The sequence below is a fragment of the Coregonus clupeaformis genome, chromosome 11, assembly GCF_020615455.1.
Source record: "Coregonus clupeaformis isolate EN_2021a chromosome 11, ASM2061545v1, whole genome shotgun sequence".
Taxonomy (NCBI): domain Eukaryota; kingdom Metazoa; phylum Chordata; class Actinopteri; order Salmoniformes; family Salmonidae; genus Coregonus; species Coregonus clupeaformis.
In genome coordinates, this window is record NC_059202.1 from 12616234 (window position 1) to 12644054 (window position 27821).

Genomic DNA, 27821 nt, shown 5'->3' on the forward strand with positions numbered 1-27821 from the left:
CTGCAGTCTTCAATGAGGCGTCTTTTTCCGTGTTCAGTGGCTTTGGATGGACGTGTGATGTCATTGTGACTTTAACTTTGTTGAAGACTACGATTAGTTGATTAGATGATCAACTGTTTTACTTGCACCCACACTGGCCCTCACAGAGTAAGATAGTCTTTGTTCTCACAGAGTAAGATAGAATTTGTTCTCACAAAGTAAGATAGAATTTGTTCTCACAAAGTAAGATAGTCTTTGTTTTGTCAAAGAGTGATACCCCATCTTGACATTGCAGTAGTACAGTTCTCTACTTATTCCTGTGACTCTGCAGTGGGAGTGTAGATCGGGGAGGGGGGGTGCATGACTAAATGCACCCACACACACACTCTGAGAGAGAATGAATACACACCTGCACTGTCAGCAACACTTACACATCTTTCACTCTCAGACACCCCCTTCCCCTCCTCTCTCCTGAGCAGTGTCAGTCAAAGCGCTGAGTCTTTGCAGTAAATCAGTAGCTATTAGAATACACAGTCACATTTAGCTTAACACATAACCTGTACATGCACAAACAGAATCCCTCACACATTCTGACTCCATACACACACACACACACATACACGTCATACATCATAATGACCCTACCTGTGTGTATGTGTTTCCCTGCAGCCCAAGCTGATGGCCAAGGACCTGTTGGATCTGGTGGCCTCCCACTTCAACCTGAAGGAGAAAGAATACTTTGGGATCTCCTACACAGACGAAACGTAAGTCCCTCTGGTTCATTATTATGACCAGGGATATAGGACTGTCCTGGTTCTGGGAGGGCTATGTGAAGTCCAGGGTTTTGTTCCAGACCAGCACTTACACACCTCTAATGGGAAGTAACAACACCCTGCCCTGTATATCATACATGGAGAAAATGTATGTTTTAAATGTAAAGATGACGTTTGATTGTTATTGTGGGAGTATAAAACAGATATTTGCCCAAAGGTTCTGTGGATGTTTGCCCAAAGGTTCTGTGGATGTGAGCCCAGAGGAAGACAGATGAAAGTATTATTATTACACTTTTATTTCCAGTCATACACTCTAGTACCAGCCTGCTAGTCCCAGCCCTAGTGCTCTCATTTGAATACTGTTTGCTATTGATTTAAATAGAGGCTGACAGTCTGTGATAATTTATACCTCTCATTCAACTCTGTGGTCCTCTGTAGCTCAATTGGTAGAGCATGGCGCTTGTAACGCCAGGGTAGTGGGTTCGATCCACGGGACCACCCATACGTAAAAAAAAATTATGCACACATGACTGTAAGTCGCTTTGGATAAAAGTGTCTGCTAAATGGCATATTATTATAACTCTTTTTGTTTAACACATCCCTCTCTCCATCCCCTTTCATTTCAACAACTCCACTGGCATACCCACTGCTGGGTGACATTTGTAAAATACATACATTACCAGTCAAAGGTTTGGACACACCTACTCATTCAAGGGTTTTTCTTTATTTTTTAAACTATTTTCTACATTGTAGAATAATAGTGAAGACATCAAAACTATGAAATAACACATATGGATCATGTACAGTGGCTTGCGAAAGTATTCACCCCCCTTGGCATTTTTCCTATTTTGTTGCCTTACAACCTGGAATTAAAATGGATTTTTGGGGGGGGTTGTATCATTTGATATACACAACATGCCTACAACTTTGAAGATGCAAAATATGTTTTATTGTTAAACAAACAAGAAATAAGACATAAAAACAGAAAACTTCAATACTTTGTAGAGCCACCTTTTGCAGCAATTACAGCTGCAAGTCTCTTGGGGTATGTCTCTATAAGCTTGGCACATCTAGCCACTGGGATTTTTGCCCATTCTTCAGCTCCTTCATGTTGGATGTGTTCCGCTGGTGTACAGCAATCTTTAAATCATACCACAGATTCTCAATTGGATTGAGGTCTGGGCTTTGACTAGGCCATTCCAAGACATGTATATGTTTCCCCTTAAACAACTTGAGTGTTGCTTTAGCAGTATGCTTAGGGTCATTGTCCTGCTGGAAGGTGAACCTCCGTCCCAGTCTCAAATCGCTGGAAGACTGAAACAGGTTTCCCTCAAGAATTTCCCTGTATTTAGCGGCATCCAACATTCCTTCAATTCTGACCAGTATCCCAGTCCCTGCCGATGAAAAACATCCCACAGCATGATGTTGCCACCACCATGCTTCACTGTGGGGATGGTGTTCTCGGGGTGATGAGAGGTGTTGGGTTTGCGCCAGATATAGCATCTCCCTTGATGGCCAAAAAGCTCAATTTTAGTCTCATCTGACCAGAGTACCTTCTTCCATATGTTTGGGGAGTCTCCCACATGGCTTTTGGCGAACACCAAACATGTTTGCTTATTTTTTTCTTTAAGCAGTGGCTTTTTTCTGGCCACTCTTCCGTAAAGCCCAGCTCTGTGGACTGTACGGCTTAAAGTGGTCCTATGGACAGATAATCCAATCTCCTCAGTGGAACTTTGCAGCTCCTTCAGGGTTATCTTTGGTCTCTTTGTAGCCTATCTAATTAATGCCCTCCGTGCCTGGTCCGTGAGTTTTGGTGGGCGGCCCTCTCTTGGCAGGTTTATTGTGGTGCCACGGTGCTCCGTGGGATGTTCAAAGTTTCTGATATGTTTTTATAACCCAACCCTGATCTGTACTTCTCCACAACTTTGTCCCTGACCTGTTTGGAGAGCTCCTTGGTCTTCATGGTGTCGCTTGCTTGGTGGTGCCCCTTGCTTAGTGGTGTTGCAGACTCTGGGGCCTTTCAGAACAGGTGTATATATACTGAGATCATGTGACACTTAGATTGCACACAGGTGAACTTTATTTAACTAATTATGTGACATCTGAAGGTAATTGGTTGCACCAGATCTTATTTACCTCCGTCCTCTGTAGTGGTCCTCTGTAGCTCAGCTGGTAGAGCACGGCGCTTGTAACGCCAGGGTAGTGGGTTCGAACCCCGGGACCACCCATACACAAAAATGTATGCACGCATGACTGTAAGTTGCTTTGGATAAAAGCGTCTGCTAAATGGCATATTATTATTATATTTAAGGGCTTCATAGCAAAGGGGGTGAATACACATGCACGCACCACTTTTCTGTTATTTGGCATTCTCTCAACCAGCTTAATGAGGTAGTCACCTGGAATGCATTTCAATTAATAGGTGTGCCTTCTTAAAAGTTAATTTGTGGAATTTCTTTCCTTCTTAATGCGTTTGAGCCAATCAGTTGTGTTGTGACAAGGTAGGGTGGGTATACAGAAGATAGCCCTATTTGGTAAAAGACCAAGTCCATATTATGGCAAGAACAGCTCAAATAAGCAAAGAGAAACAACAGTCCATCATTACTTTAAGACATGAAGGTCAGTCAATACGGTTTCAAGAACTTTGAACGTTTCTTCAAGTGCAGTCGCAAAAATTATCAAGCGGTATGATGAAACTGGCTCTCATGAGGACCACCACATGAATGGAAGACCCAGAGTTACCTCTGCTGCCGAGGATAAGTTCATTAGAGTTACCAGCCTCGGAATTTGCCGCCCAAATAAATACTTCACAGAGTTCAAGTAACAGACACATCTCAATATCAACTGTTCAGAGGAGACTGTGTGAGTCAGGCCTTCATGGTCGAATTCCTTCAAAGAAACCACTACTAAGGACACCAATAAGAAGAAGAGACTTGCTTGGGCCAAGAAACACAAGCAATGGACATTAGACCGGTGGAAATTTGTCCTTTGGTCTGATGAGTCCAAATTGGAGATTTTTGGTTCCAATCGCTGTGTCTTTGTGAGACATGGTGTGGGTGAACGGATGATCTCTGTATGTGTATATCCCACCGTAAAGCATGGAGGAGGAGGTGTTATGGTGTGGGGGTGCTTTTCTGGTGACACTGTCTGTGATTTATTTAGAATTCAAGGCACACTTAACCAGCATGGCAACCACAGCATTCTGCAGCGATACGCCATCCCATCTGGTTTGGGCTTAGTGGGACTATCATTTGTTTTTCAACAAGACAATGACCCAACACACCTCCAGGCTGTGTAAGGGCTATTTTACCAAGAAGGAGAGTGATGGAGTGCTGCATCAGATGACCAGGCCTCTACAATCCCCCGACCTCAACCCAATTGAGATGGTTTGGGATGAGTCGGACCACAGAGTGAAGGAAAAGCTGCCAACAAGTGCTCAGCATATGTGGGAACTCCTTCAAGACTGTTGGAAAAGCATTCCAGGTGAAGCCGGTTGAGAGAATGCCAAGAGTGTGCAAAGCAGTCATCAAGGCAAAGGGTGGCTATTTGAAGATCCTAAAATATAAAATATATTTTGATTTGCTTAACACATTTCTGGTGACTACATGATTCCATATGTGTTATTTCATAGTTTTGATGTCTTCCCTATTATTCTACAATGTAGAAAATAGTAAAAATAAAGAAAAACCCTGGAATGAGTAGGTGTGTCCAAACATTTGACTGGTACTATAGCTAGAGAGAAACACACACATGCACACCCTAGTTCTGTCTCTCTCTGTTTCTCCCCCAGTCCCTCGGCTCTATATGATGTAGCTTTGTTGTTTCTGTGTTTGTGAGCTGAGAGAGCTGAACTCTGTCCACTCTGAACAAGAGAAAGAGAAAAATGCAGGGTTACCAGGGTGACAATCTGCCTCTGCAGTTTGTATCCCCTGTCAGAGAGAGAGAGAGAGAGAGAGAGAGAGAGAGAGAGAGAGAGAGAGAGAGAGAGAGAGAGAGAGAGAGAGAGAGAGAGAGAGAGAGAGAGAGAGAGAGAGAGAGAGAGAGAGAGAGAGAGGCTATAATATTGCAGTATCTTTACATTGTTGAGAAGATTTTTCAACTACAGTACATATTAGGTTATACCTACTTTTACATTTCATGCTCAGTCACCACAAGTCAGTTCTTTAGTTTGTTAACTCCCCATTGGTCAGTTCTGTAGTGTACTGAGATTGACTCCTCATTGGTTGGGTGTGTGGTTTGCTAACAGTTCATTGGTTGTTGTGTCTCCAGAGGTCATTTCAGCTGGCTGCAGTTGGACCGGAGGGTTCTAGAACACGAGTTCCCCAAGAAGTCTGGACCCATCGTCCTATACTTCTGTGTCAGGTATGGTCACATCATGCAAGAACACACACAAGCACAGCACCTACATGTACTGGACCTACATACAGCAGGCACACACACATGCACACAGTCAGACAGACGTCTGCACACACACACACTACCGTGGCTCTGTGAAAAAGGCAGACAATAACTCTATAAGACTATATGAGAACACCATTCATAATTCAGTGATAGTTGTCTAGCTATTATATATTAGCCACAGTGTGTCTGTGTGTGTCAAGTGTTGAATAAGATGTTGTATCCCTGTAAAGTGGTGCTTCTGCTCTGATCTGACTCACAGTTAAGTAGCAGGGTTATAAAACCATTCCTTTCTCCTGCCAGTCCATTTGTATTGCTCTGACAAAGGCTGCTCTCTTACATAACACACATCCTGAGCTGTGTGTGTGTGTGTGTGTGTGTGTGTGTGTGTGTGTGTGTGTGTGTGTGTGTGTGTGTGTGCACTCACTTCTCCATGAGGTCATTGTAGTGGGAAGAAAAGGTACAGGATCTGAAGAGAATGTGTCTGACCTTTCTATGCAGCTGAGGGCAGGCTACACACACAGTGCTGAACAGTGTTGGTCAGTACTTCAAAAGTCCCTATGATGTCTTCTATGCTTCAGGGACTGGTCATTCCTTAGCAACATATTTAGCAACCCGATGCGTTGGAGACACAGAACAGCTAACGATAAGTGTCTCCAAAAGGGTGTCCGACGTCATTTCCACCTACCATAATTGCTTTGATGTGTATGGGGTATTGTATTATTGTATGGGGTATTGTATTATTGTATGGGGGTGTATTGTTCAAACAACAGATCACTATCAAATACATTACCTTGTGTTCAGGGTGAATGAACCAATGTCTAGCCATCAGTACAGATTAATTAGTATTATACTGTTGCTATTACCTCTGTTATAGCCGCTAATAATATATCCAGTTACTCCATAGGCCCACACACAAATACACATATGCATTCAAATGCTTATTAATACAGTGCAATTATACACAACACACATTCACACACACACACACACACACACACACACACACACACACACACACACACACACACACACACACACACACAAACTGACACACAGTCACACAGATACAGACTGATGAAACTGCAATCAGTCTATTATCAGTCTTCACTGAATCCATTATCAGTCTTAACTGCCCAGAGCAGCCGAGTGTGATAAGCTGTGTGTGTGTGTGTGTGTGTTTCAAGTTTATTTACAATATTTACAAGTGTTTTGGGGAAGGGGGATTTGGGGCAAGTGTTTAAATTGTGCAGTATTTAGCAATCATAATGAGAGTCTGGTAGCAACCGTTGTGTGTGTAGCATGAATGTACTATATATGTGTGTGTGTGTGTGTGTGTGTGTGTGTGTGTGTGGATGAGTGTACAGTACCAGTCAAAAGTTTGGGCACACCTTCTCATTCCAGGGTTTTTCTTTATTTGTACTATTTTCTACATTGTAGAATAATAGTGAAGACATCAAAACTATGAAATAACACATATGGAATCATGTAGTAACCAGGGATGCACCGATATGACATTTTTGCCCCCGATAGCCAAAAAACCCGATAACGATAACCGATATTTAACATTTTAGCGGCCTTTTAAGCATTCTAGTACAGTTAAATAGTTGAAACAAGGTGTCATATGTTCATTTGTGCAGTTAGGAACAGATTGTCTAATAACTTGTAAATGAGAAAAATGACAAATCCATGAATGTATTTTATTGCACAACAGATATTCATGACATAAATATTTTAGCTGCCCCACATTACAAAGATTGTTAAGTTGTTGGTTGCTCTTCTTACTATCCAATATTGACTGTATGGAGGAACTTAAAAATGCTTTGAAATAAATATTGGTTTAAACTAAAATGCAGTTAATCATTTTAGCTTTAACTGCGTGCACGAACTGCTGTCTCTAGGCTATGTCATAAACTGCTATAAAATGGCACAACTTAAACTTTTCAAATGTGCTCAACTGACTTGACTAGTAAAATGTGAGCAAATTTACAACACATCTCATCTTTCATTTAGGAAATTTTAAAAAATAAACAAAAGAACAAAACTGCTTTGTTTTAAATTAAATGAAAATCTTGACCTATACCAGCCATGAATAAACAACAGAAAAGCCATTGGGCTAAGTCAATTTTTTCCAGTGACTCTAGATGGCTGGGTTACAATATGACTGCCCATTTACAATTTTAACATTTGGGGGAGGTTTTTCTTCACAAAGAGGACCTGCTCGGCTTTGTCACAATAGAGTGTTTCTTTTTTCATCTACAATGTGTGAAACTGCACTGAAAAGGTGCTCACTGTCCACACTAGTACAGGGAGCACCAAGATACTTGCACGCAGCTTTACCTAGGATGGGAAACGGTGCTTGTTACTTCTCTAGTATCCAAGTGCATCTTCATTCCTGGGAATAGTAGGTTCTGTCAGGTATGCTAGTATCTGCAAATAATGGGAAAGGGGGGGTTAGTACATTTAATACAACATATTGCATTATTCTTGCATTCCAAAGGATCATTAGGCACAGATCAACTTTGGCAAATGTTGGCCGATGTAGTAACAGAAAATGAAAATACAACGCGTCTCTCTCTCACAGAGATACACACACTGACCAAAAAGTTATTTTGTTGGCATTTACGTATGTCCCCATTACCAGTAAAACATAATCAAAACCTATTTATTTCACGTACTTGCTGTACTGTTTTGTTATTTCTTCAGTCGTTCCATTCTCAACCAGGATATCATCATACATGTCAAGCAGTGAAGTTTCAGCTCTGTCTGTCCGTGGTCTCTTCTGTCATGGTTCCTCTTCCTCGGTGCGCACTTTCACTGTGTCCGTTTCCATCTTGTCCAGCTGTATCTGTAACATTTCACGTAAACCCTGTTACTTGTCTGCATCGAAGTAGCAGTCCTTGTACCTAGCATTGAGCATGGTGGCGACACAGTAAAGAGGCTCAGAAAGAATGCCACCGAATCGCTTGTTCACAGCCTCTAGAAGAGTACTTTTGCATGTTTTAACCCCACGGTCTGTGTCGACAGTTCTGTTGAGCAAGCGTTTCAATCCCATGACAGAGGGTATCACGTCTGCTGCAGACGCAGTTGATGAGCTTATTTCTCGAGTCAGTTGTTTGAATGGAGCTAGGAGTGTGTTAATGTTTTCAATGAGAGGCCACTGGTTTGTACTGATTGTTGCAGGTAACTCATATTCGGCTGCATACACGCCAAGCACTCATTTTTGTTCCAGCAGGCTCTCCATCATGTAAAAAGTACTGTTCCATCTGGTGGAAACGTCTTGCTTAAGCCTTTTCGTTTTCACTCCAAGCTGCTCCTGTATTGCTTGCAGGCAGCTGTATGCTAGCTGTGAGTGTTTAACATGATCCACTATCTTCCTACCTGTTGCCACTGTGTCAGATATGCTGCGTTGGGCCAAAACACCTTCGTTCACAGCAAGTTGCAGCGTGTGTGCCATGCATGGCAAACTGGCAACTCCGCATTCTTCCAAAGCCTTTGTCATGTATATTATCACGTAGCACAGCGTGTACTTTTCCTTGGGGATTTTCCAAGTTTCAAACATGTTCTCAAATGCCATTGAAATGGCAGCAGCAGTATGAGAACCAGCACATTCTTGAGCATGGAATTCGGCTTTCCTCAGTACGAAATCCTTGTCGACCCACTGTGCTGTCAGACTCAGCATGCTTATGGGGCTGACATCGCTGGTCCAAATGTCAGTCGTGAAGCTAATAGCAGTTAGCTCATGGATGTGCGTTTCAACAATACTGTGTAACTCCGGTAGGGCAACATCTGAAAAAATAGTGCCTACTTGGTGTAAGGGTTGGTGTGACCCAGGTGCGGTGCAGGATAGACAGTAGGCAAGGATGGTGAAACAAGGATATTTACTAGTGGTCCAAAACCCAGAATACAAAACAACGGACTATACACAAAAACAAATGAGGAGCACATACAGTGCCTTGCAAAAGTATTCATCCCCCTGGCGTTTTTCCTATTTTGTTGCATTACAACCTGTAATTTAAATGGATTTTTATTTGATTTCATGTAATGGACATACACAAAATAGTTCAAATTGGTGAAGTGACTTGAAAAAAATGACTTGTTTCATAAAATTCTAAAACATAAATAACGGAAAAGTGGTGCGTGCATATGTATTCACCCCCTTTGCTATGAAGCCCCTAAATAAGATCTGGTGCAACCAATTACCTTCAGAAGTCACATAATTAGTTAAATAAAGTCCACCTGTGTGCAATCTAGGTGTCACATGATCTGTCACATGATCTCAGTATATATACACCTGTTCTGAAATGTCCCAGAGTCTGCAACACCACTAAGCAAGGGGCACCCCCAAGCAAGCAGCACCATGAAGACCAAGGAGCTCTCCAAACAGGTCAGGGACAAAGTTGTGGAGAAGTACAGATCAGGGTTGGGTTTTTAAAAAATATCAGAAACTTTGAACATCCCACAGAGAACCATTAAATCCATTATTTAAAAAATGGAAAGAATATGGCACCACAACAAACCTGCCAAGAGAGGGCCACCCACCAACACTTACGGACCAAGCAAGGAGGGCATTAATCAGAGAGGCAACAAAGAGACCAAAGATAACCCTGAAGGAGCTGCAAAGCTCCACCGGGGAGATTGGAGTATCTGTCCATATGACCACTTTAAGATGTACACTCCACAGAGCTGAGCTTTACGGAAGAGTGGCCAGACAAAAGCCATTGCTTAAAGAAAAAAATAAGCAAACACGTTTGGTGTTCACCAAAAGGCATGTGGGAGACTCCCCAAACATATGGAAGAAGTTACTCTGGTCAGATGAGACTAAAATTGAGCTTTTTGGCCATCAAGGAAAACGCTACGTTTGGCGCAAACCCAACACCTCTCATCACCCCGAGAACACCATCCCCACAGTGAAGCATGGTGGTGGCAGCATCATGCTGTGGGGATGTTTTTCATCGGCAGGGACTGGGAAACTGGTCAGAATTGAAGGAATGATGGATGCCGCTAAATACAGGGAAATTCTTGAGGGAAACCTGTTTCAGTCTTCCAGAGATTTGAGACTGGGACGGAGTGTTCACCTTCCAGCAGGACAATGACCCTAAGCATACTGCTAAAGCAACACTCAAGTTTTTTAAGGGGAAACATTTAAATGTCTTGGAATGGCCTAGACAAAGCCCAGACCTCAATCCAATTGAGAATCTGTGGTATGACTTAAAGATTGCTGTACACCAGCGGAACCCATCCAACTTAAAGGAGCTGGTGAAGTTTTGCCTTGAAGAATGGGCAAAAATCCCAGTGGCTAGATGTGCCAAGCTTATAGAGACATACCCCAAGAGAGAGAGTTGCAGCTGTAATTGGTGCAAAGGGTGTCTCTACAAAGGATTGACTTTGGGTGGGTGAATATTTACAGTGGGGGGAAAAAAGTATTTAGTCAGCCACCAATTGTGCAAGTTCTCCCACTTAAAAAGATGAGAGGCCTGTAATTTTCATCATAGGTACACGTCAACTATGACAGACAAATTGAGAAAAAAAAATCCAGAAAATCACATTGTAGGATTTTTAATGAATGTATTTGCAAATTATGGTGGAAAATAAGTATTTGGTCACCTACAGACAAGCAAGATTTCTGGCTCTCACAGACCTGTAACTTCTTCTTTAAGAGGCTCCTCTGTCCTCCACTCGTTACCTGTATTAATGGCACCTGTTTGAACTTGTTATCAGTATAAAAGACACCTGTCCACAACCTCAAACAGTCACACTCCAAACTCCACTATGGCCAAGACCAAAGAGCTGTCAAAGGACACCAGAAACAAAATTGTAGACCTGCACCAGGCTGGGAAGACTGAATCTGCAATAGGTAAGCAGCTTGGTTTGAAGAAATCAACTGTGGGAGCAATTATTAGGAAATGGAAGACATACAAGACCACTGATAATCTCCCTCGATCTGGGGCTCCACGCAAGATCTCACCACGTGGGGTCAAAATGATCACAAGAACGGTGAGCAAAAATCCCAGAACCACACGGGGGGACCTAGTGAATGACCTGCAGAGAGCTGGGACCAAAGTAACAAAGCCTACCATCAGTAACACACTACGCCGCCAGGGACTCAAATCCTGCAGTGCCAGACATGTCCCCCCTGCTTAAGCCAGTACATGTCCAGGCCCGTCTGAAGTTTGCTAGAGTGCATTTGGATGATCCAGAAGAGGATTGGGAGAATGTCATATGGTCAGATGAAACCAAAATATAACTTTTTGGTAAAAACTCAACTCGTCGTGTTTGGAGGACAAAGAATGCTGAGTTGCATCCAAAGAACACCATACCTACTGTGAAGCATGGGGGTGGAAACATCATGCTTTGGGGCTGTTTTTCTGCAAAGGGACCAGGACGACTGATCCGTGTAAAGGAAAGAATGAATGGGGCCATGTATCGTGAGATTTTGAGTGAAAACCTCCTTCCATCAGCAAGGGCATTGAAGATGAAACGTGGCTGGGTCTTTCAGCATGACAATGATCCCAAACACACCGCCCGGGCAATGAAGGAGTGGCTTCGTAAGAAGCATTTCAAGGTCCTGGAGTGGCCTAGCCAGTCTCCAGATCTCAACCCCATAGAAAATCTTTGGAGGGAGTTGAAAGTCTGTGTTGCCCAGCGACAGCCCCAAAACATCACTGCTCTAGAGGAGATCTGCATGGAGGAATGGGCCAAAATACCAGCAACAGTGTGTGAAAACCTTGTGAAGACTTACAGAAAACATTTGACCTGTGTCATTGCCAACAAAGGGTATATAACAAAGTATTGAGAAACTTTTGTTATTGACCAAATACTTATTTTCCACCATAATTTGCAAATAAATTCATTAAAAATCCTACAATGTGATTTTCTGGATTTTTTTTCCTCATTTTGTCTGTCATAGTTGACGTGTACCTATGATGAAAATTACAGGCCTCTCTCATCTTTTTTTAGTGGGAGAACTTGCACAATTGGTGGCTGACTAAATACTTTTTTTCCCCACTGTATGCATGCTCAAGTTCTGTATTTTTGTCTTATTTCTTGTTTGTTTAACACAAACAAATATTTTGCATCTTCAAAGTGGTAGGCATGTTGTGTAAATCAAATTTACATTTACGTCATTTAGCAGACGCTCACTTACAGTTAGTGAGTGCATACATTTTCATACTTTTTTCATACTGGCCCCCCGTGGGAAACGAACCCACAACCCTGGCGTTGCAAGCGCCATGCTCTACCAACTGAGCTACACGGGGCCCACATACAAATGCTACAAACACCCAAAAAATCCATTTGAATTCCAGGTTGTAAGGCAACAAAATAGGAAAAATGCCAAGGGGGGTGAATACTTTCGCAAGCCACTGTAGGTCTCCAAAAAACAGGCAGACAACAAACAATACGAAATACTAACTCTGACCGGAAAAACACAATGACACAGGGAGAACACTTCTCGAGTACCTGTAACTCCGTCACGTGATCCGACACTGATACGTACTGCTTGACATCAAGGAACTAGCAGAGAAAACTGAGCAAGGGAACACAGGGAAGTGAGGGCATAAATACACAGGTGAATAAGATAGTCACAGGTGACACCAATAGGCAGATAATTAGTCCCGACTGTGAGTGAGCCTATGGTTGTCGAAGGATGACACCTAGTGGGTCGCTCCAGAACTGCGACCCACTCCTGTAACAACTTGGTAGTGTGTACCGGGGCTAGAGGTGCTCGACCAGTCAGTGAAAGCCAACATCATCCACGACAGAGAACGGTTGTGTCACGGATGCTGCCGAGGCTGCCCCTCCTCCTTGCTCGGGCAGGCTTCGGCGTTCGTCGTCACCGGAATACTAGCTGCTGCCGATCTATGTTCTATGTTTCTATGTTGCACCTGTTGTCTATTGTTACACACCTGTTGCCCATTATGTGATTACTCCTTCCCTATTTAACCCAGTGGCTCCCAATGTGTTTTGTGCATGTTTGTTTTTCGTTTTGTGTGTCGTTGGTGAGCGGGTTAGTTCCTCCCTGTGTGGAGGTATTCTGTTTTGTTGTCTTTACTTATTTCAGTAAAGTACGTTTCATTGAGTTCTGTGTCCTGCGCCTGACTTCGATCCACCGCATTACTCTGACACTCGTGACAGATTGATTGTCAAGGGCAATGAATGCCATTATCTTGGCGTTAATGGATTTAGCCTTTGAGTTGTCTCTCTGAATTTTTCTTACTCTTTCAAATGACTGCTTGACTTGAACTTGTTTAGTTGTTGGAAGTGAGCACTTAGTTTTTTTCTGCTTTTGTTCTAAGTAGTCGCTGAACGTCTGGGGGTGATGCACTTTCAAGTGAGTAATTAGGTTTGTGGTATTGAAAGATTTCACTTTCTCCCCTCCTCTGGAAATAATAGCAGCACAAATGTTGCATATGGCCTTTCTGTTATCTTCCTTTGAAACTTCTAAATAGATCCACACAACAGACATTGTGGGCTAGGTTAGGAATGCTGTGTTGCACGTGTAGCGCTGTATTTTCCGTGGCGTCATTACGTCATCTACCTATGTTATACAGGTATGCACGTCAGCGTTGACATCGGTTTTACACATTTGTTGGCATTTTTAGCTAATATCGGCCGATTCCGATATGCTTACCGATACATCATGCATCCCTAGTAGTAACCAAAAAAGTGTTCAACAAATCAAAATATATTTTATATTTGAGATTCATCAAATAGCCACCCTTTGCCTTGATGACAGCTTTGCACACTCTTAGCATTCTCTCAACCAGCTTCATGAGGTAGTCACCTGGAATGCATTTCAATTAACAGGTGTGCGTTGTTAAAAGTTAATTTGTGGAATTTATTTCCTTCTTAATGCGTTTGAGCCAATCAGTTGTGTTGTGACAAGGTAGGGGTGGTATACAGAAGATAGCCCTATTTGTCCATATTATGGCAAGAACAGCTCAAATAAGCAAAGAGAAACGACAGTCCATCATTACTTTAAGACATGAAGGTCAGTTAATCTGGAAAATTTCAAGAACTTAGAAAGTTTCTTCAAGTGCAGTTTCAAAAATCATCAAGCGCTATGATGAAACTGGCTCTCATGAGGACCACCACATGAAAGGAAGACCCAGAGATACCTCTGCTGCAGAGGATAAGTTCATTAGAGTTACCAGCCTCAGAAATTGCAGCCCAAATAAGTGCTTCACAGAGTTCAAGTAACAGACACATCTCAACATCAACTGTTCAGAGGGGACTGCGTGAATCAGGCCTTCATGGTCAAATTGCTGCAAAGAAACCACTATTAAAGAACACCAATAATAAGAAGAGACTTGCTTGGGCCAAGAAACACGAGCAATGGACATTAGACTGGTGGAAATCTGTCCTTTGGTCTGATGAGTCCAAATTTGAGATTTTTGGTTCCAACCGCCGTGTCTTTGTGAGACACAGAGTAGGTGAACGGATGATCTCTGCATGTGTGGTTCCCACCGTCAGTGATTTATTTAGAATTCAAGGCACACTTAACCAGCATGGCTACCACAGCATTCTACAGCGATATGCCATCCCATCTGGTTTGCGCTTAGTGGGACTATAATTTGTTTGTCAACAGGACAATGACCCAAAACACACCTCCAGGCTGTGTAAGGGCTATTTGACCAAGGAGAGTGATGGAGTGCTGCATCAGATGACCTGGCCTCCACAATCACCCGATCTCAACCCAATTGAGATGGTTTGGGATGAGTTGGACCGCAGAGTGATGGAAAAGTAGCCATCAAGTGCTCAGCATATGTTTCTCATGAAGCTGTTTGAGAGAATGCTAAGAGTGTGAAAAGCTGTCATCAAGGCAAAGGGTGGCTACTTTGAAGAATCTCAAATGTAAAATATATTTTCATTTGTTTAACACTTTTTTGGTTACAACATGATTCCATATGTGTTATTTCATAGTTTTGATGTCTTTACTATTATTCTACAATGTAGAAAATTGTAAAAAATAAATAAATAAAGAAAAACCCTTGAATGAGTAGGTGTGTCCAAACTTTTGACTGGTACTGTATATACAGTGGGGAGAACAAGTATTTGATACACTGCCGATTTTGCAGGTTTTCCTACTTACAAAGCATGTAGCGGTCTGTAATTTTTATCATAGGTACATTTCAACTGTGAGAGACGGAATCTAAAACAAAAATCCAGAAAAAATCACATTGTATGATTTTTAAGTAATTAATTTGCATTTTATTGCATGACATAAGTATTTGATCACCTACCAACCAGTAAGAATTCCGGCTCTCACAGACCTGTTAGTTTTTCTTTAAGAAGCCCTCATTTTCTCCACTCATTACCTGTATTAACTGCACCTGTTTGAACTCGATACCTGTATAAAAGACACCTGTCCACACACTCAATCAAACAGACTCCAACCTCTCCACAATGGCCAAGACCAGAGGGCTGTGTAAGGACATCAGGGATAAAATTGTAGACCTGCATAAGGCTGGGATGGGCTACAGGACAACAGGCAAGCAGCTTGGTGAGAAGGCAACAACTGTTGGCGCAATTATTAGAAAATGGAAGAAGTTCAAGATGACGGTCAATCACCCTCGGTCTGGGGCTCCATGCAAGATCTCACCTCGTGGGGCATCACCAGGCAGGACCTCGTCAATGACCTGAAGAGAGCTGGGACCACAGTCTCAAAGAAAACCATTATTAACACACTATGCCGTCATGGATTAAAATCCTGCAGCGCATGCAAGGTCCCCCTGCTCAAGCCAGCGCATGTCCAGGCCCATCTGAAGTTTGCCAATGACCATCTGGATGATCCAGAGGAGGAATGGGAGAAGGTCATGTGGTCTGATGAGACAAAATTAGAGCTTTTTGGTCTAAACTCCACTCGCCGTGTTTGGAGGAAGAAGAAGGATGAGTACAACCCCAAGAACACCATCCCAACTGTGAAGCATGGAGGTGGAAACATCATTCTTTGGGGATGCTTTTCTGCAAAGGGGACAGGACGACTGCACCGTATTGAGGGGAGGATGGATGGGGCCATATATCGCGAGATCTTGGCCAACAACCTCCTTCCCTCAGTAAGAGCATTGAAGATGGGTCGTGGCTGGGTCTTCCAGCATGACAACGACCCGAAACACACAGCCAGGGCAACTAAGGAGTGGCTCCGTAAGAAGCATCTCAAGGTCCTGAAGTGGCCTAGTCAGTCTCCAGACCTGAACCCAATAGAAAATCTTTGGAGGGAGCTGAAAGTTCGTATTGCCCAGCGACAGCCCCGAAACCTGAAGGATCTGGAGAAGGTCTGTATGGAGGAGTGGGCCAAAATCCCTGCTGCAGTGTGTGCAAACCTGGTCAAGACCTACAGGAAACGTATGATCTCTGTAATTGCAAACAAAGGTTTCTGTACCAAATATTTAAGTTCTGCTTTTCTGATGTATCAAATACTTATGTCATGCAATAAAATGCAAATTAATTACTTTAAAATCATACAATGTGATTTTCTGGATTTTTGTTTTAGATTCTGTCTCAAACAGTTGAAGTGTACCTATGATAAAAATTACAGACCTCTACATGCTTTGTAAGTAGGAAAACCTACAAAATCGGCAGTGTATCAAATACTTGTTCTCCCCACTGTATATGTAGGTGTGTGTGTGAGTGAGTGCATGTCTGCTAAGGTGCGGAGAGTCAGTTCAGGTGGTTAGTCCAGTTCAAGTGTTCAGCAGTCTGATGGCTTGTACATAGAAACTGTCTCTGAGTCTGTTGGTATCACAACTCATGCTCGGATACTGAGAGTGAACAGCTCGTGGCTGGGGTTTGTGGGGTCCTTGCTGCGGGCCTTCCTCTTGGATTGGTGGGAGCACGGTCCCAGTGATGTACTGGGCCGTCTTCACCACCCGCTGGAGGGCCTTAAGGTCATGGACGGAGCAATTCCCGTACAAGGTCATGATGCAACCAGTCAGGATGCTCTCGGTGGTGCAGCGGTAGTATTTGGAGAGGACCCAGGGTGGAATGCCAAATTTCTTCAGCCTCCTTAGGAAGTAGAGACGCTGTTGCGCCCTCTTGACAAGACAACTTAAAACAGCTGGCTTTCTCTACTGCAGTCCCGTTGATGTGGATCGGGGCATGTTCCCTCCTCTGCTTCCTGAAGTCAACAATCAACTCCTTTGTTTTGCAGACGTTGAGGGAGAGGTTGCTGTCCTGGCACCACAATGCCAGTTCACTTACCTCCTGCCTATAGGCTGAATTGTCGTTGTTGGTTATCAGGCCTACAACCGTAGGGTCGTCAGCAAATTTGATGATGGACTAGGTGTTGTGGAAAGCCACTCAGTCGTGGGTGAACAGGGAGTTCAGCAGAGGGCTGAGGACACACCCCTGTGGAGGAGATATTGTTGCCAATCCTCACAGCCTGTGGTCTGCCCGTCAGGAAGTCCAGGGTCCAGTTGCAGGGTGTGGTGTCCAGACCCAGGACTCTGAGCTTGGTGTCAAGCTTGGAGGGAACAATAGTGTTGAATGCTGAACTGTAGTCAATGAACAGCATTCTCACATAGGTGAACCTCTTGCCCAGATGTGTTACGGCGTGTGAGTACCGATGGACATTTTATCTTCCGTGGATCTGTTGGAGCGGTAGGCACATTTTTGTGGGCCCATTCTGGCCTTGATGTGGGCCATGACCAGCCTCTCGAAGCACTTCATGATGACCGAGGCAGAGGGGTGAGTGCGACGGGGCAATAGTAATTTCAGCATATCACCTTGTTTTTCTTGGGCACTGTGACGATGGTGGTCTCCTTGAAGCAGGTGGAGACTACAGCCTGGAACAGGGACAGGTTGAAGATGTCAGAGAAGACGCTCGCCAGCTGGTCAGCACACACTCTGAGGACGAGACCTGGGATACCATCTGGGCTGGTGTTTTTTTGAGTGTTCACTCTTTTGTGAGTTTTCCTCACGTCAGTCTCGGAGAGTGAAAGCACCTGGTCAAATCAAATCAAATCAAATTGTATTGGCCACATGCGCCGAATACAACAGGTGCAGACATTACAGTGAAATGCTTACTTACAGCCCTTAACCAACAATGCATTTATTTAACAATGCATTTATTTAACAAAAAAGTAAAAATAAAACAACAACAAAAAAAGTGTTGAGAAAAAAAGAGCAGAAGTAAAATAAAATAATTGTAGGGAGGCTATATACATGGGGGGTATCGGTGCAGAGTCAATGTGCGGGGGCACCAGCTAGTTGAGGTAGTTGAAGTAATATGTACATGTGGGCAGAGTTAAAGTGACTATGCATAAATAATTAACAGAGTAGCAGTAGCGTAAAAGGACGGGGTGGGGGGGCAGTGCAAATAGTCCGGGTAGCCATGATTAGCTGTTCAGGAGTCTTATGGCTTGGGGGTAGAAGCTGTTGAGAAGTCTTTTGGACCTAGACTTGGCACTCCGGTACCGCTTGCCGTGCGGTAGCAGAGAGAACAGTCTATGACTAGGGTGGCTGGAGTCTTTGACAATTTTGAGGGCTTTCCTCTGACACCGCCTGGTATAGAGGTCCTGGATGGCAGGAAGCTTGGCCCCAATAATGTACTGGGCCGTATGCACTACCCTCTGTAGTGCCTTGCGGTCGGAGGCCAAGCAGTTGCCATACCAGGCGGTGATGCAACCAGTCAGGATGCTCTCGATGATGCAGCTGTAGAATTTTTTTGAGGATCTGAGGACCCATGCCAAATCTTTTCAGTCTCCTGAGGGGGAATAGGCTTTGTCGTGCCCTCTTCACGACTGTCTTGGTGTGTTTGGACCATGATAGTTCGTTGGTGATGTGGACACCAAGGAACTTGAAGCTCTCAACCTGTTCCACTACAGCCCCGTCGATGAGAATGGGGGCGTGCTCAGTCCTCTTTTTTTTCCTGTAGTCCACAATCATCTCCTTTGTCTTGGTCACGTTGAGGGGAGAGGTTGTTGTCCTGGCACCACACGGCCAGGTCTCTGACCTCCTCCCTATAGGCTGTCTCATCGTTGTCGGTGATCAGGCCTACCACTGTTGTGTCGTCGGCAAACTTAATGATGGTGTTGGAGTCGTGCCTGGCCATGCAGTCATGGGTGAACAGGGAGTACAGGAGGGGACTGAGCACGCACCCCTGAGGGGCCCCCGTGTTGAGGATCAGTGTGGCAGATGTGTTGTTACCTACCCTTACCACTTGGGGGCGGCCTGTCAAGAAGTCCAGGATCCAGTTGCAGAGGGAGGTGTTTAGTCCCAGAATCCTTAGCTTAGTGATGAGCTTTGAGGGCACTATGTTGTTGAATGCTGAGCTGTAGTCAATGAATAGCATTCTCACGTAGGTGTTCCTCTTGTCCAGGTGGGAAAGGGCAGTGTGGAGTGCAATAGAGATTGCATCATCTGTGGATCTGTTGGGGCGGTGTGCAAATTGGAGTGGGTCTAGGGTTTCTGGGATAATGCTGTTGATGTGAGCCATGACCAGCCTTTCAAAGCACTTCATGGCTACAGACGTCAGTGCTACGGGTCGGTAGTCATTTAGGCAGGTTATCTTAGAGTCCTTGGGCACGGGGACTATGGTGGTCTGCTTGAAACATGTTGGTATTACAGACTCAGTCAGGGGACATGTTGAAAATGTCAGTGAAGACACTTGCCAGTTGGTCAGCACATGCTCGGAGTACACGTCCTGGTAATCCGTCTGGCCCTGCGGCCTTGTGAATGTTGACCTGCTTAAAAGTCTTACTCACATCGGCTACGGAGAGCGTGATCACATAGTCATCCGGAACAGCTGGTGCTCTCATGCATGCTTCAGTGTTGCTTGCCTCGAAGCGAGCATAGAAGTGGTTTAGCTCGTCTGGAAGTATTGTGTCACTGGGCAGCTCGCGGCTGTGCTTCCCTTTGTAGTCTGTAATAGTTTTCAAGACCTGCCACATCCGACGAGCGTCAGAGCCAGTGTAGTACGATTCAATCTTAGTCCTGTATTGACTCTTTGCCTGTTTGATGGTTCGTCGGAGGGCATAGCGGGATTTCTTATAAGCGTCCGGGTTAGAGTCCCGCTCCTTGAAAGCGGCAGCAGTGAGAGTCTTCCTGTATGGCTCTGTATTGTCAGCCTCAAAGCGAGCATAGAATGTGATAAGCTCGTCTGAATCCAAGATGGCGTAGCAGTGCGGTCGTGTACTCTGTAGTGTGTCCGTGTAAATAGCCTGTTTTTTGTTTTTTGTCTCTTTCGTATATATTTCTCAATCACACTTTTCATCCTTCAACTAAATATACTTTCCTGCAACCCGCCTCACCCAATGTGGAACGGATTATATTATTTATTTTACCTTTTTTATCCAGAACTTCCTGTTGAAACTAGCCAGCTAGCCAGCTAACTAGCTAACTAGCTACTTGCTATTAGCCACCGTTAGCGGTTTTTACCATTGTCCGTGGCCTGCACTACCTACCAGCCAGCTCTAGCCTGGACTATTATCGGCCAGTCTGCACTGTCTGCACAGCGCGCTATCGACCAAGAACATATCGGATTTTCTGCCGGAATCACTGAATCACTGGACCTTAACACCAGATCATCACAACTAGCTAGCCTGAACAGAATGGATGTTGTTGGCTAATCACCACCGCACCCGAAGCAAGCACTAGTTAGCCTTGAGCTAGACTCGAGCCAGGCCTATCTCCCGGCTATCTACCTCTCTGTCAACCTCCTAGTGTTGACACGGAGCCCCGCCAATCCATCACGACTGGTCTGCCGACGTAATCATCTGATGTGGTTTCAACAGGCTTCCCGTTGCGACGACCACGAAGATCCATCTGCTAGCCCCGGCCCGCTAGCACACGCAATCAACAGCCGTGCTTCCTGCTCGCCTGTGCTGTAGCAGCCATTCGAACTGCTCCCGGTCTCACCTATTGCTGTTCACTGCACAGCTGATGCCTGCTGGACTGTTCCTTTACACGGTACCCCCATCCTGTTTATCTGTCCTGTTTATCTGTTTAGCCTCAGCTCAAACTTTCGTTGCCATTACCAGTTGTTGTCTTAGCTCTCTCGAATAACACCTGTGATTGCTTTATGCCTCTCTCCCATGTCAATATGTCTTGCCTATTGCTGTTCCGGTTAGTTCTTATTATACAATTTCACTGTAGAGCCCCCAGTCCCGCTCATCCAGCCTCAGAGAGCTCCTTTGTCCCACCCCCCATACACGCGGAGACCGGCTCAATCGGTACCTCCAGTGATGCTATCTCTTTCATAGTTACCCAATGCTTAGGTGTACCTCCACTGTACTCATATCCTTCCATATCCTTGTCTGCACATAATGCCCTGAATCTATTCTACAACGCCCGGAAATCTGCCCCTTTTATTCTCTGTACCCAACGCACTAGAATACCAGTTTTTAAAGCCTTTAGCCGTATCCTTATTCTACTCCTGCTCTGTTCCTCTGGTGATGTAGAGGTTAACCCAGGCCCTGTAGCCCCCAGTATCACTCCTACTCCCCAGGCGCTATCATTTATTGACTTCTGTAACCGTAAAAGCCTTGTTTTTTTGCATATTAATATCAGAAGCCTCCTCCCTAAGTTTGAGTTACTCACTGCGTTAGCACACTCCGCCAACCCTGATGTTCTAGCAGTGTCTGAATCCTGGCTTAGGAAGACCACCAAGAACTCTGAAATTTTCCATCTAGATAGAACTGCCAAAGGGGGCGGAGTTGCAATCTACTGTAGAGATAGCCTGCAGAGCTTTATCATTCTACAGTATCTCTGTCTTTCTCTTTTTCTCTCCATCCTGTTTACTTAGATGAGCAATGCTGGGACTCATACTAGGTCTTTGCCCAAACAGTTTGAGCTTCTACTTCTAAAAATCCACCTCTCCAGAAATAAGTCTATCACTGTTGCCGCTTGCTACAGACCCCCCTCAGCCCCCAGCTGTGCCCTGGACACCATATGTGAATTGATTGCCCCCCATCTATCCTCAGAGTTCGTACTGCTTGGTGACCTAAACTGGGATATGCTTAACACCCCGGCCATCCTACAATCTAAACTAGATGCCCTCAATCTCACACAAATTATCAAGGAACCTACCAGGTACAACCCTAAATCCGTAAACATGGGCACCCTCATAGATATCATCCTAACTAATTTACCCTCCAAATACACCTAATACATACAATCTCAGCGATCACTGCCTCATTGCCTGCATCCGTAATGGGTCCGCGGTCAAACGACCACCCCTCATCACTATCAAACGCTCCATAAAACACTTTAGCGAGCAGGCCTTTCTAATTGACCTGGCCCGGGTATCCTGGATGGATATTGACCTCATTCCGTCAGTAGAGGATGCCTGGATGTTCTTTAAAAGTGCTTTCCTCTCCATCTTAAATAAGCATGCCCCGTTCAAAAAAATTGGTTTGGGATGAGTCGGACGGCAGAGTGAAGGAAATGCAGCCAACAAGTGCTCAGCATATGTGGGAACTCCTTCAAGACTGTTGGAAAAGCATTCCAGGTGAAGCTGGTTGAGAGAATGCCAAGAGTGTGCAAAGCTGTCATCAAGGCAAAGGGTGGCTATTTGAAGATCCTAAAAGATAAAATATATTTTGATTTGTGTAACACTTTTTTGGTTACTACATGATTCCATATGTGTTTTTTTCATAGTTTTGATGTCTTCACTATTATCCTACAATGTAGAAAATAGTAAAAATAAAGAAACACCCTGGAATGAGTAGGTGTGTTCAAACTTTTAACTGGTACTGTATATAGACTACATTATAATGTTACAGCAGCACCCATCTCACTACTGATGCATAAGTACATGTAGGTTATTGTGTTTCCCTGCCTGCACACTGATGATGATGCAGCTAGCCATCCAGCCAGCCAGCTCACCATTGTGTGAAATGCATCATGTCCACTTTTGCACTGTTGGTGTATTTGATGTGTGTGTTTCTCAGTGTGGTGTGTGTGTTGTGTTTGTGTGTGTGTGTGTTTGTTGTGTGTGCATGGCATGCGTGTGTGTGTGTGTGTTGGATGGTTGCCATGTATCAGACAGAGAACGGTATAGGAACTGTGTGGAAGCCTAATGTCTGATGACCCCTAGTGGACACTCTGTTCACTGTAGTTCTGCCACAGATAGAAGCTTGGAACTACTGTAGATTGAATGAGCTTCTTTTGACTTCAGTCTGGTTCCAGGCTACATAACATTTCAACTCATTGTGTCGTGGTCTATAATACTGAAATGTAATTAATTTTTCTGTTCATCACAGTTATTAGAGAGTATGTCATTCCTGATGGTCTATAATAATGTGTTTTATTGACTGTGTTCTAGGTTTTACATAGAGAGTATTTCCTACCTGAAGGACAATGCTACTATTGAACTCTTCTTCCTCAATGCTAAGTCCTGCATATACAAGGTAAGTTAATCACTACCTGTAGTTGAGTTTGCATACATGTTCTTTATTGATTAGTAGTGTATTTATTTTCCCAGTCATGTCGTTACTGCACCACAAGGGGGCATATGTGGGTTGTTGAGTCATCAGTGTGATGCTTGAACAGATATAGCATTAGCTAAGCTTACGCTATCTCCAGCACCAAAAGTGTTAACCAGCCCCTGCTAACAAAATGCCTCCACCAATAGAGATGCTAACACCCCAGCAACACCCAGAGCTTTTCCTAATACATCCCCAGCACTGATAGCTTAGCGTATGCTAACACGTAGCCAGTAGATCACACCTAAGACTAGGCTGTTTATAAAGGGAGACTGGCACACTCTGACTGGCCAACAGACTCTAGTGAAGAGAGGGTTGTCTGTGAAGTCTCCTTTTTACTTGACATGAATTAACATATTACCAACTCTCTGTGTCAATGTTAAACACGTGGATAAGTTTAAGATGTTAGAGTTGTTTTAATGCAGTCATCTCCTGTCTGCGTTGATGGCGTGCGTGTTTTACACTGGACCACACACACATACAGACACACACATACACACACACACACTGCTAGGCCACAGCCCCGTGGTGAGAGCCCATGCTGTGTGGTAGTGCACTCAGTGTTGTGTTTCACTCTGCTGTCTGATCTCTTAACCAATTAACTGCCAGGGATCGTAAACAGGACATTCCTTACATACCTGACCCTTTTAGTCACTAGTCACCCCTTAACACCCACATACACTTCCCTCAGACCCACTTCTATGTGTGTGAGTAGGCCCAGTCCCAGCATTGCTCATCTAAGTAAACAGGATGGAGAGACAAAGAGAAAGACAGAGATACTGTAGGATGAAAGAGAGTCACCAGTGCATTCCCTCATTCTCTCTTCCCCCGTTAATCCCATCACACTGTAATCTCTGAGCTGAAGCAGAGAACACAACCCCCCATGAAGAGAGGACAAGAAATCAGGGAGGGAGAGAGGGAGGAAGCGAGGGATAGATACAACAATAAAGCAATGGAGAAATGAGAGTCCTGGGGAAAATGTGATAGAAACGTGTGTATTCTGTATGAATGTGTTTTTCATTGTTGTATTGTAGGTACAGGATAAATGTGATGTATGAAATGTGGCCCTCACAGCTCCCATGGATTAGTTTTATTAGCACTGTGAGTACAGAGTCAAGGAATACCCTTTATCTAATGCGTTCATTCTCTCTCTCTCTCTCTCTCTCTCTCTCTCTCTCTCTCTCTCTCTCTCTCTCTCTCTCTCTCTCTCTCTCTCTCTCTCTCCATCTTCCTCTCTCTCTCTCTCTATTTCTCTAAGGAGCTCATTGAGGTGGACAGTGAGGTGGTATTTGAGCTGGCCTCCTATATCCTACAGGTAAGTAAGAGTTACACTAGCTTTGACCAATGACTTACATCCCTCTACATGTAACTACTCTGACTCCAACTTATGTGGGTGTTCCAGACACAGACCACATTACTCACTTGACCCTTCCCTTCTACTGAAATAGTGAGCTGTCTTTCCTTTAATCCTGCTTTACATTATAAGTGTTGTTTGCCTGGATCTGTGTCTGCTCTAGCCAACTCCTCTGACTGTTGCCATTGGTATGTCATGTTTATCATGTTTATCATTTGAAAAATCAGACATTGATTGAATGGGCTCCCATCCCTAGTTCCAGGGAGTGAGTGTGTATATTGGCCAGGGAGTGTGTAGGGTTCCCCCTCAGTCTAGGTCAGCCCATTACCTCAGTACCCTGAAACACCAGCTTACACACACTCACAGACTGTGGCGTGTGAGTGTGTGTGCGTTTGTGTGTGTGTGTGTGTGTGTCCGCGTGCGTGTGTGTGTCTGCAGGTGCAGATGCATCAGGTACGTATCTCTTGGCCTTTAGAGGTTTTGCTCCAGATGGATTACATTTCTCTCTGATTTCACCACAGGAGACCTCACTGTACACTCACCCACCCACACAGACGCAGACGCACGTACACACTCACTACCTGACCCGCAAAAGCCAGCTTTCTCCCCTCCATAGTAGTGTATGCAGGGGCGCAACTTTCACTGGGGACAGCCCCACATTCTGAAATTGCATTTTTGTCCCCCCCCAGTTTTATAATTGGAATGTTATACAAAATCAGGCAACGGTGTGCTTTAGGACCATGTGGACGCCTCCAAGCGGTTGAGTAAGCTGTTTGGAGTGTTTATCCGACTGGATAAAAAATATATAATAATAATAATGTCCCCCCCACTTCTAAAGCCAAAGTTGCACCCCTGAGTGTATGTATCAAACAGGGTTGGGCTCAATTCATAATTGAATTGAGAATGCCTCATAAATACCAGTTAAATTCTTAAATTTGAATTGAAGTAGTAAACAGGATACAGAATTGCAATTCAAGGAAATATAATTACATTCTGTGAAATTAAATTACATTAAAATGCCTCTTCTATTCTATATTAGGTATAGTCTATACAAATATACATCTTCTACATAAAACATCAAACATGTTGTTATATACCTGCATAGAAAATATTGTTGAAACAATAGATTTCTAGAACAGACTTTTAAAATGAATGATCAAGGAAAACAAAACCTGTATGCGAATATTCTACTGTACATTTTGTTCAATATGGGGAAAATACTACATTTCACAGAATCCATTAGTTTAACCCTCAAGTTGACCCTGAGGCCTTCAAAAAGAAGCTAAACAAATGAAATGGTTGGTGGAAATATAATTGCCTATTCAAAGCACTAAGGTTAAAATAGTATATTAACATTGTTTCCAGAGAAAAGTGGTATATTCTTTGGTATCTGGAAGTGTGACATGTAAGATTCAATGAAACTCCCATGTTCTATTACTGAGTGGAAATTCTTTGAATTGCACTGATTTACATTCTACTTCCAATTTCAATTCATGAGTTGAATGGGAGTCAATTCCAAAATTCTGAATTGAGTCCAACCCTGGTGCTAACCACCTCTCTCTCTCTTTTCTCTTTCCAGGAGGCTAAAGGTGACTTCATCAGGTAAGAACAGTTATTATATATCTGTACTAAAGTAAGTGGTATGTGTATAATGTACACTATAACAACTAGTATCCAGGAGCCTCCGGCCTATAGTCCCTGTCTCAGTGGGGAGTAGATGGGATGTGGCCCACGTGTTTGTTTGGTTTTTGGGTGAGGGGAGGGTGGGATAGGGTTTGTGTGTGTGTGTGTGTGTGTGTGTGTTGACTAAAATGTAAAATGTGTGTCTGTGTGTGTGTGCATGTGTGTGTGTGTGTGACAGGGGAACAATTACACCCTGTGTAGGGGGTCTGTCCTGGGCACTCTGAGCACTTCAGAGCAGCAAAGCAAATCGCCTCCCTCCCTCTCCTCTCAAAAGACCTGCACTTGTCTGCCTGTCTGCCTCTCAACCCCAGTCCCCTGATTCACTCTCTCCATCCAGCGCTGAAGAGTCTGTCTTTAGAGAGGGTCAGTGGGGGGTAGTTTATTGTAGTGCATGGCTGTGTGTGTGTATGTGTGTGTGTGTGTGCGTGTGACAGGGCTCCACAGTGCATGACTGCTAGCCAATTAAGACCAGAGCAGTGTAACAGGGTGAGATGAAGGCAGGGAGGGCAGCTCACATGATGAGCCTTCTGCCCCCTAAAACAGTTTGCTCTGTATTGGTTTACACTTTTTGGGAGATGGATGATTTGTCGGCCACTGTATCGGTTTGGAAAGTGAAGGTTAGTTAGAAGCATCATAGTGAAAATGTGTGTTTACAAAATGACATGTTTGCAAATATATTACAATGTACAGTGGGGAAAAAAAGTATTTAGTCAGCCACCAATTGTGCAAGTGTCACGATCGTCTAAGGAAGCGGACCAAGGCGCAGCGTGTTGAGCGAACATGTTGACTTTATTAAATTAAAGCAACCACGAAACAACAAAACAAATGACGATACGTGAAGTCCTCTGTGACACTGACAGAACATGGAACAAAAACCCACAACCCCAAGGTGAAAACACAGTTTAAATATGGCTCCCAATCAGAGATAACGAGCCGACAGCTGACACTCGTTACCACTGATTGGGAGTCACACGAACAACCAAGATAACACACCCAAAGACAACCAACCAAAACACAACAAAACGAACACACCCTGGCTCAACATACAAAGTCCCGGAGCCAGAGCGTGACAGTACCCCCCAAAAGGCGCGGACTGCGACCAGCGCCTCAAAACCCCAAACAGGGAGGGCTGGGTGGGTGTTGCTCCTCGGAGGCGGCTCGGGCTTGACCACCACCCTTCCTCAATCCCCCGTGCGCCCGGTCGATCCG

The 27821-nt window shown here is 44.1% G+C and overlaps 1 protein-coding gene across 13 annotated transcripts in view; it reads left to right on the forward strand.

The window, feature by feature from the left end:
• The window catches only part of LOC121576587 (FERM domain-containing protein 4A-like), a 242235-nt gene that overhangs the window by 178094 nt on the left and 36320 nt on the right, over positions 1-27821 (forward strand). For 12 of the 13 annotated variants that reach the window (XM_045223446.1, XM_045223448.1, XM_045223444.1 and 9 more), the window contains exons 3-7: positions 649-743; positions 5022-5114; positions 23416-23500; positions 24834-24890; positions 26509-26531. In XM_045223446.1, the coding sequence (XP_045079381.1) occupies positions 649-743; positions 5022-5114; positions 23416-23500; positions 24834-24890; positions 26509-26531 (353 nt within the window). The remainder of the gene's footprint in view (positions 1-648; positions 744-5021; positions 5115-23415; positions 23501-24833; positions 24891-26508; positions 26532-27821) is intronic. The other variant, XM_045223441.1, reaches the window with a different exon arrangement.